General features: G+C 42.5%; 1 protein-coding gene across 1 annotated transcript; it reads right to left on the bottom strand.

The window, feature by feature from the left end:
• Window positions 1-1,490: 1,490 nt before the first annotated feature.
• Window positions 1,491-7,349, bottom strand: LOC148112403 (trypsin-1-like). The gene is made up of 5 exons (XM_087876877.1): window positions 7,255-7,349; window positions 5,273-5,444; window positions 4,204-4,457; window positions 3,806-3,942; window positions 1,491-1,758 (listed from the first exon to the last, which is right to left on the bottom strand). Exons 1-3 carry the CDS (start codon window positions 7,319-7,321, stop codon window positions 4,286-4,288), a joined length of 411 nt encoding a protein of 136 aa, XP_087733003.1. The 5' UTR covers window positions 7,322-7,349; the 3' UTR covers window positions 1,491-1,758; window positions 3,806-3,942; window positions 4,204-4,285.
• Between the last annotated feature and the right edge of the window lie 3,109 nt (window positions 7,350-10,458).

Here is a 10,458-nt window from a genome sequence, read left to right as displayed (position 1 = left end):
GGTTACAAAACTCTTTATTTTTACAAAACCTAGTTAATATTGGCTGCAGTTTAGGATTGGATTACACCTTGAAATGCAGCTGGTGCAATTCAGAGGATGAAGTGGTCTACGCAAACTAAATCTAGGTTACTTACTCTGTCTGTTTGCAACCCCAGCTACTACTTCACCCCATAAAGGTTGAACTGTTGCAAACTCAGTATTTTAATTATAAAAAAGTAATTTGGATCAATTCTGGCAATGCAGATTATACCATTTTATTGATGTTGCACAGCAGTTAATACTAAAAAATTATTTTCTCCCTATATACACCAATTGGAATTGCCTTCTCAGGATACTTATATTTTTATTTTTTATTATTTATTTAGCATTATACAGAAGCAGCAATATCTTTTGCCATAGTAAGGAACGCCTGACTTTGTTTCATGTTTTGTGGGCACATGTATACAACACGTTAATGTGCCCATGTACATCTATCTCTCTTAAGTTCACTGTTCCACTTGCATCTGTGAAGTCCCTTTTTCTGAAGGACAAGAAAAAAGCATATTGACAAGATGCAATGAGTGAAAGGGCGAGGAAAGATTTCTTACTTGTGGAAATAATGCTTAGTCCTTGAAATAACAACCAGTCAATAAATGACCCATTCAAAGTTATGATGAACTTTCCCAGAGCTCTTTACGACCCGTTTTCAGAGTTATGATGGTCACACGCCCTCTTGCAAATCATGTGATTGCATTTTGGACAACTAGCTCATCTTTACAACTATTTACAGGATCCCACAGTCACATAACCATGGTTTGCAATTTTTTTTAATTTTTTTTTTGGTATTCCAGTTTCCAGCAAAAAATACTCATTGGGGAAAATGGATTTGCTTAACAACCGGGACATTCACTTAATGACTGCTAATGAAGTAACTTCACATCCTGTCATGGGATGTCTCGAGTTAAAACTGAAATTCTGGGCTCAATTGTGGTCATACTTCGAGAACAAGCTGTATAAAACCCAGCTTGGAGAGCAATTCAACTGAAACGCTGCTGCTGGGGAGACCAGGTGCCAGAAGAGGGCATCCTGTACCCAGCAATGCAACCACTAGCTAATTCTAGTTCTGCCAATTAAATGGTCTCTTGACTTTCACGTGGCAGCCGTGCCCATTTGTGGAGTCAAAAATCCTAAGTGATGCCACAGTATTCATGGGGTGAAATTGACTTTTTGACCATATCCTGCATTCATCCCTATAAAAATCTTTTTTGGAAACAACTCAGTGTCTTGCCCACTGCTGTGAGCGCAGGGTGAGATCATAAAACAATGGAGGCTTTTTTAAAAATATGGTTTGGTAATATACGTGCTTTTTGAATATAAAAGGAAGCGATTTATTATTTCCAAATTTTCAGTTATAAGGTTATAGTAGTATACAATGCTGCTACTTTCACCACCAAATTTTGGAGGATGTGTAAATGCATAGAAAAAGGGACGTAATGAAAGCTGGCGAAATGCACAGGGAGAAAGCTAATATTTAATTTCCTAGAGCATTTATTCTGACATCGGGATCCCTCCCAATACAGTGAAGTCTTCCTTATTGTGCTAGCGGGAGTACGCAGCTTGGTTGCCTGAATTTCTCTGCATGGTTCCGCGAATCCACTTGGCGAATTGACAGACGTTCGTATAAACTCCAGGCTTCCCAGGTTGGGCACAGATTTGCGTCCCCCAGGAGATGACCCCTTGGAGTCTGTTGTTGCAAACTAGGGGTCCCCCGGAATCGCCCTGCAGGGCAAAGAACAGAACTATTCATTTGTTGCAATAAAATTATTTCTATCCCAATTTCACACCTCTGCAGAAACCCGGCCAAAACATGGAACAATAAAATACTGGTAGGTGTACCATTCAAATACATGCAGCATGGAGGTCTTGCAAGAAAGTTCCGGGAAATAAAACAATGGTAGAAAATCAATAAGCAAAAAGCTGTTAGAAGGAAGCTGATTAAGAAAGGAATTCAGAAATCCCCTTTGAAAAGGCCCTCTGTTATTATGCAGCAGCTTAATCAGGCTAATAATTAAATACTGTAGTGAACTATTTACTAATAGTTAAATTGTAATTAAAGACTGCAAGAGTTCTGAAGCTCTGAATTCTGTGAAGCTTACTCTCAATTATGCATAGAATTATAATCATGTCCTACATAGGCGATCTGTTTGTTTTAGATGTCTTCATTTTATGATTGGCAAAAAGAGCCTTGGTAACGTCGGAGAAATCCAGGTTTTTCATCGGAACGGTGTGACATGCTAAAATGACACACAGTGCAGGGATTGTGCTAACATCCCATCTCAAAATCTTTGCCAGATTAAAAAAAAAATTAAAAACGTGCATAAGAATTTGCAAACAAAAATGGAAATTATTATTTATAATAATTATACTACTATATATTTATACAGTAATTATTAAATTCCCAAATTATTAGGGAAAAATAAAAAAGTGCAATACTTGATATATGCACACAAACACACACCCAAACCCCTCATGATCCTGTTATCCCTTGTTTCAGGGTGGGTTTGGGGCAACTGAATGGCACTGAGTGTTTACTGGGCAGATGCCCTTCCTGATGCCTATGCAAAGTTCACAGCAAATATTTTCTCTTTGTGCCCTGATGGAGAAACATCTGTCACTGCCTAGGATTGAACGCTCAGCCTTTTGAGTGGGAGGTGAGCAACTTCATCTCTAGGCCACTGCAACATTATATAAAAGATATACTAGTTGGGTATGGACCCAATTTTCATGGAGAAAATCTATGTGGTCACAAAGTCAACACTGATGTCTTGGCACATAATATAAGTATGTGAACAAAGACACACTGAAAAGCATTGACATCTTGCATATAGAATAGGATAGAATAACAGAGTAGGAAGGGACCTTCTAGTCCAACCCCCTGCTTAGGCAGGAAACTCTACACCACTTCAGACAAATGGTTATCCAACATCTTAAGAACATCCAGTTTTGGAGCATTCACAACTTCTGGAGGCAAATTGTTCCATTGATTAATTGTTCTAACATCTACTGATGATAGATCATCTTTACATTACTTATTGGTATAATAGAAAAAAAACAGCCTGGGGAGATGTTTATGGATTTTTTTCTCCAGAGGAACCTTCCAAATTTACCAATATTGGTGGACATAAAAATACCACAGGAGAATCACACCAACCAACAGAATTGTACTTTTAAAAAGCAGCAGATCTGGTGGTCTGGACCATTAATAATAATAATAATAACCTTTATTGTCACTGCACAACATAGGTACAATGAGATTGGTGGAGCTCCCTCAGTGTGGGAGTGGCTAATGGCAGCCTCAGGCTACACCTCAAGACCACACCCGATCTTTAGGAGGCTGAAGGCCACAGGTGGTGGGTCCATACAGATAGCCATCCATGTGGAAGGAGAGTTGAGGTTACACCCCCCATGCCCTGTTTTGGGCCTAGTAAGCCTCCCTGCAGCCTCCTGGGAAAAAAAACAAGCCACGGGGGGGGGGGGGGCGCACCGTACCCCACCGCACCCTGTTTTGGGCCTAGTAGGCCTCCCTGCGCTTATCTGGGAGCCAAAATAGGGCGTGTGGGGACTCTGGAAGGAGAGGGGCGGGGAGGGCCTGGACCAGCCACCAATTTAACAACCGGTTTGTCTGAACCGGCCCGAACCGGCTGAATCCCACCACTGCCTGGGAGGGTGGAGGGAAAAAAAGGGAGGGCGGGAGAGAGAGAGACAGAGAGACAGAGAGATTGCACCTTCTATTGTGACAAATGTTGGGCTTTGCAAATCCCCTCACCTGACAAGAGTCCACGCCTCCTCCTCTCACACCAGCACATAGCATGTTTTCCGTGATAGAGCTTGAGTATGCCTGTTTGCAGTCTTCATGGGATATTGTGTAGACCTGTGCACACTGTAGGAGGTCAGGGTATTCAACTACCAACAACAACAAAAAACCCAACAGTTTTTGATATTATAATCCAGTAAGAGAAATTTATTGGGACTTAGATCTGCTCAAGGACTCTTTGATGTTTTAGTAATGTCTTTCTTCACCCACCTCCTGTTTATGTGAAATGTAGGCCTTCCTCACCCCCCCAAAGATTGATTTATGAGAAGATTTCAAGAATCCTGCGAGTTGAACTCCACATCACTTAAAAGTTGCCCGAATTGAGAAATTACGCAATCTGACAACTGTACCTTGTGGTGACTTGATGGTGCCCCAGCCTGATACCTCACAATGAGTGTTAGGCTGAGCGCATTCGGTAGCCAGTTCAATGGGTCAGACGTACTGGTTGATAATAGCAGAATTGCGCAACTTTAGCAGCATGAGGTCACTGTTGTGTGTGGTGGGATTGAAGGCTGGATGTCGGAATTTCTGCTCAGAGGTGATGCATTGCTCAGAGCCCTCGTTGTCTCGAAGGCTCTGATCACCCATCCGGGTATGAATATCCCTGCATGGTTAGAAGAAAAAGAATTGCTGTCAGGAAGTCTCCTCAAAAGAACCCTGTTGGGCCAATCTATTGAATCCTCCACTTCACTTCCCACATTGGCCACCAGCAGTGAGTGACTTCCCAAACTTGCATTTCAGGTCCATGATTTGCAACCTTTGATGCCACCTCTACCTTACACTGCTTTTAGGCTAGTTTAATTCTCATACTCCATCCCAAAGAATCCTGGGAATTGTAGTTTAGTGAGGATATTGATACAGTAATTCCTCAACACAGTATTGTCAAGCATCTTCATACCAACATTCAGAGTTATTAGGCTATTGAATTGTCTTGGCTTATTAAAGCTATACTGCTATTTATTTTTACCTTGATAGTCTCACTGAACTCAGGAGGACTTACCTGTGAATAATCAGTCAGATATTCCAATTCCATTTCCCTCCTTGACATTACTAGCTGCTGAAGAGTCTATCTATCCTTCTGCATTTGTTTATGTTAACCTCTTCTGCTTCAAGGTAAACATTGTTATTTCTTTGGGGTATGGCTATCTCTGAAAAACACAATTGTCTTCTATCTCAGTGTTTCAGAATGAATACCATTCTGTTCAAGGGCAGCCTAAAAGAGCATCGTATTAAACATTCCTATGATACAACTGGGATGTATTCCGAAATTAACCCTGGGTATTCAAAATATGCTAAAACTATTTCAGAGTGAGTGATTTTCATAGCCCATTGATTCTCTTGCTGGAAATCTAGAAATTGGTGATTCAGAGACAACACTTCTGGACTTTCCTTCCTTGCCGCAACTCGAGGTTTTCTTACCCCTGCTGGTCACAATGAGCTGCAGTAAGTACCCAATCTTTGTCTATCAAGACACCACCGCACTGGACATCGGGTTCATTTTTCTTCCTGTTGGAGAGGATGACCTGGAAAGGTTGAGCGTGCTTGGGACACTCTTGACCTCCAATGATCCGAGACTCATCCTGGGCTGTCCCTGGAAAGAAAGATCCCTCAGCAATTAGCAAAGTCCTACTGCTAAATCAGCAAAGAGACAGGGCCAACATCAACTTCACCTTTCCTGATCTAAATGTCTTCTAAATACTTTGGGATGTATTCCTTTCATAGATCTGGAGAACATCAGACTAAGTACGAGCCCGCAAACTCAGTTTCCCACAAATAGTAGCATTAAAATATTAAAATAATGACATGCGCACAATGACATTGTCATGCAAAAATCACTATTACATATTTGCATCATGGAAATATATAAATTGTGCTATTTGCCTGATGACATTATCATGAAGTTGTTGTTTTAATCTAGTCTATTTTAGCATAAAGGGATGTGGTGGCTCAATGGCTAAGATGCTGAGCTTGTCCATCGAAAGGTCGGCAGTTCAGCGGTTCGAATCTCCTTAGTGCTGCGTAACAGAGTGAGCTCCTGTTACTTGTCCCAGCTTCTGCCAAGCTAGCAGTTCGAAAGCACGCAAAAAATGCAAGTAGAAAAATAGGGACCACTTTGGTAGGAAGGTAACAGCGTTCCATGGGCCTTTGGCGTTTAGTCATGCTGGCCACATGACCACGGAGATGACTTCGGACAGTCCTGGCTCTTCGGCTTTGAAACGGAGATGAGCACTGCCCCCTAGAGTCGGGAACAGCTAGCACATATGTGCAAGGGGCACCTTTACCTTATTTTAGCAGACTGTGAAGATTCAGCCATTCAATTTTTTAATGTCTCATTCATAATTCAGACCAAAATTCCGAACCACACTTCCAGATCTAACATAGCAATGTTATTGCTATGTTGCTTGCAGGAGTCATCATTTTCCTGCTTGCATCTACTCACAACATTGCTCTTGTTCCAAAGGCAATGGCATGTCGGTAGATGCTCTGAGTGGGTCAGCATGTACCTAACACACTGTGTTATCCCAACATAGTTAAGCAAATTAGCCAAAATCTAGCAGCTGCATTTCCAGACAGTATTAAACTTGGTGGGTCTATCTCTTGATTCTCTTTTGTGGTTTTGGACACAAGTCTCAACTACCTGGTTAATTTGTAGTACATTGTTGAATGCGAATCCCAAAAGCAGGTTTAATTCAGTAATCCAGGTTAAAAACATGGCATGAATACAACTCTTGTTTCCTGACAAATCTTGAAAAAAAGAGGTGTGGGTTTATTTCAGCACATATTGAGCTATTTACAATATTGACTCAGACATGGATAGATAGATAGATGATAGATTTATTGAACAATTTGTGTAACTGCCCATCTATCAAAAGAAACTCTGGACTGATTACTGTAGATAGTGCCACCCGGCTACATAATTCGGTGAAAATAAATTGACATGACCAACAGTTGAATCTGGCTACCTGAGGATCATGAGGAGCCAATGGTCTTCCAATATTGTGGCCCCATCTCCAACCTGGGATTCACTGGCATGACAGCTGCTTCTGTTGGATTAATGGTAGGACCAGATTTCTAACAAATCTCACAGTGTAATTCAGAAGACCAAGACCAAGATGGAAGAAGAGGGAGGAGGAGGAGGAGGAGGAGGAGGAGGAGGAGGAGGAGGAGGAGGAGGAGAAGAAGAAGAAGAAGAAGAAGAAGAAGAAGAAGAAGAAGAAGAAGAAGAAGAAGAACCCTACTTGTCCATGCTTCATATTCTGCTTCCTGATGTTAAAATGTAAAAAAACTATCTTAGACATCAGATTACAAATAAACATAGATATTATAGAAGCATATAGATGCTGACCTGTTCCTGTTTCCATCGTTCATTTCATTATTATTCCCAGGTTTCCTTTCCTTACCTGTAAGTATCAGTAGAAGTAGAAATAACTTGAAAAGCTGCACATCCTTGCAGGGAATAGGTGTCATCTGGCTGAGTTTTCCTGGTTGCTGGTGGTGCTATTAGATGAAGAGGAATTTATTTCCACAGAGTTTACCACCCTTAAATCTCCACTGGCCCCACCTTCCTTGCCTTTGTCTAGAAACAGAAGGATCCAGTTATGGGACTCCTCTTTTCTCCCTCCCACACAGCCGGTATCCTATCAATCAATCTATCCCTTGAGGCACACGTGGCCATACAAAAGAAAATGAAGCAAATCCTGTAGAGAGGACTTGATCTCACCCTTTGGCAGAAGAACCTTCAGCAGAGATCGAGAATAAAGCAATAGCCTTGTTTGCTTTGAGAGAACCTCTTGAGCAGCTTCTGAAGAAAAATAAGGATCAGGGGTGGGCTTCAAAAATTTTAGCAAGGGGTTCTCTGCCCGGTTGCTGGGTGGGCGTGGCCATGGTGGGCGTGGGCTAGTCGGCCTCCTGCACCACGGCAGGGGGATCTGCCCTCCCTGGGCTCCGGAGGCTTTTCTTGAGCCTCCAGGAGGGCGAAAACAGCTTCCCCAGGCTCTGGAGGCCCTCCCGAACTTCTGGTAGGCCCGTTTTTCACCCTCCCCGAGTCTCCATGGGCACCCTGCCCTTACCTTCATCCAAAAAGGGCCATGTGGGGACTCCTGGGAGGGGTGGGAGAGATGGGGCCAGCCAGGAGTGGGATTTGGGGGTTCTCTGAACTGCACAGAATCTTAGCTAGAGGTTCTCCTGAGCCGCTGGGAACCCCCAGCAGCCCACCCCTGATAAAGATGGATAGGACAATTCAGAGAGTCTCAGTCACTCAGGTCATGGTTGTCCCAAAGGTGCTTTTTCCTTTGAAAAGTTTCTCTTCTCATCCAAGAAGCATCTTCAGTTCTTAGTAGAATTTAAGAAGCTTCTTTGATGAGAAGCGAGATATTTTGAAAGAAAGAAAAAAAACCCAAGGAAGTCCAGTTGACTTTTGGAAAAAGCACCTTTGGGACTTAGATGAAGTTCACCTTGTTATCTTCACAACAATGACAGTGTGAGGTAGGCTTAGCTGAGTGAAGGAAGTTGGACCAAAGTTGTCTAATGAATTCCATGACTGTGAGTGGACTTGAACCTGGGGTTCCTGTTACCTCTGTGGAGTTTCAGAAGCAAGCTTGCCCTCACTAGCTTGAAGTGGCAAGCTAGTGCCAGAGGGCGGGTGTGGGGGCACCCGCCCTCTGGAATGAGCTACCCCAGGGATACGACTGATCCCGGACCTCCGAACCTTTCGCCGGGCTCTGAAAACGTTCCTATTTCGGCAAGCCGGGCTGGCTTAAATTTTTTTATTGGTGAATTTTATGGGTAAGGGGTTTTAAATTGGGTAAAGCCATTATGGATTTAATTTTGTTTTAAATGTATTTTAATGTTTATATTGTATGTTTTTTAATCTTGGAAGTTCACCGCCCCGAGTCCTTCGGGAGAGGGGGCGGTATAAAAATTTAATAAATAAATAAATAAATAAATAAATAAATAAATAAATAAATAAATAAATGTCAAAAAGGAGAAATGCAACTGAGTGGTGTATATGTGATGTTTAAAATATAATTACATTCTTTTATAGAGAATGAATTAAATATATTTCCTGCATGTAAAAATCAGCAGGACTTCAATCACATACCTGTCACTACCATTTGATTTTCTTGATCCTTACCCCCATGCCACAAATACCTCTCTTCCCTGTTTTTTGGCCATGCCAGTGGGACTTTTGAATGCATCATATTTATTTTATTTATTTATTTTATTCAATTTGTATACCGCCCTTCTCTTAGTGGACTCAGGGCGGTGCACAACCAGAACTAAAACACATACCAATACAAAATTTAAATTTTTTAAAAGAATTACATGACTTTGGCCCAAAATTTAAAACATTCAAACTAAAACCCATTGACAATTTAAAAAGCTAAAAAAAGGGGGGGGGGTTCACGCCAGCCCTGCTTGATGGAAAAGAAAAGTTTTTAGGGCACGGCAAAAGGCCCAGAGATCCGATATCCTTCGTATCTCCGGGGGCAAATCGTTCCAGAGGGCAGGAGCTGCCACAGAGAAGGCCCTCCCCCTGGGGGTCGCCAGCCAACATTGCCTGGCTGACGGCACCCTAAGGAATCCCTCTCTGTGGGAGCGTACTGGTCGGTGGGAGGCTATCGGCGGCAGAAGGCAGTCCCGCAAATACCGCAAATATTTATTCCTTCCAGGTTGGTTTTATGGAACCCCATGACCAGGGTTTCTAACCCTTGGCCTTTTTAAAATAGGTAGACTTCAATTGCCAGAATTCCACAGCTGTCTGCTGAATTCTGGCAATTGAAGTCCACCTATCTTAAAGGTTGCCATGGTTAAGAAATCTTGCCCATAACAATTGAATGGGACACGTCAAATTCTGGGGTGTGTGCAGCTGATAGGTGGATGATAGTCTTTGTTCCTCCTCATTCTGTTTTTTAGGAATCCAAATGAAGGTTAGTAACCATGGTAGAAGTGTTATGGTGTGTCAATCACACTTCATTCCAATGGGATGCTTGATTCAGCGCAGAGGTGGCTCTTGAAGTTTATTATGACACTGATTTATTGCATCCTGATCAGGTCATTGAATCCACTCCAGTTTATGCATTGTTCTGGTTTTGAGTCACTTAGAGGAACTTCTAATGGGCAGGGTGGATATGAAAGAATATGTACCCCTTCCTGATGGCATAATCCTTGACTATTGTGGATAAGGGTGGCGCTGAAGGGTACATTCACAGACAAGAACCTCCTCCAGATGCAGAAATCAGGGTTCATAGCTGATGAGTGGATGCAATGTTGCAAGTCAGCCACATGTTGAAAGGCTTGCTTTGAGATTCTGTAATGATAGGGTATAGGGACACGGTGGCTCACTGTCTAAGAGGCTGAGCTTGTCAATCGAAAGGTCAGCAGTTCAGCGGTTCGAATCCCTAGCGTTGCGTAACGGAGTGAGCTCCTGTTACTTGTCCCAGCTTCTGCCAACCTAGCAGTTCGAAAGCACATAAACCCGTTGCTAAAATTTTTGAAGCTCACCCTTGCCTCTCAGATATACTGTAATGGTATGTGGGAGTAACCTTGGGAGGGAGGAGGATGAGCTGCAGACTAGGCAACTGCCATGCAAAAGGTATCTCAGT

This window comes from Pantherophis guttatus, chromosome 10 (assembly GCF_059756535.1).
Source record: "Pantherophis guttatus breed Tessera chromosome 10, ASM5975653v1, whole genome shotgun sequence".
Taxonomy (NCBI): domain Eukaryota; kingdom Metazoa; phylum Chordata; class Lepidosauria; order Squamata; family Colubridae; genus Pantherophis; species Pantherophis guttatus.
Note: the sequence above shows the minus strand (reverse complement) of the source record. Positions and strands in the feature narration are given on the sequence as shown.

What these genes read in the sequence shown, in the direction of transcription:
- LOC148112403 (XM_087876877.1), bottom strand. Translation starts at nt 7,321, where the DNA reads ATGACACCTATTCCCTGCAAGGATGTGCAGCTTTTCAAGTTATTTCTA. An exon ending in ACTTCTACTGATACTTACAG is followed by an intron (nt 5,445 to 7,254) that starts GTAAGGAAAGGA and finishes CTTTCTTTCCAG; the next exon opens with GGACAGCCCAGGATGAGTCT. An exon ending in GCTCATTGTGACCAGCAGGG is followed by an intron (nt 4,458 to 5,272) that starts GTAAGAAAACCT and finishes CTAACCATGCAG; the next exon opens with GGATATTCATACCCGGATGG.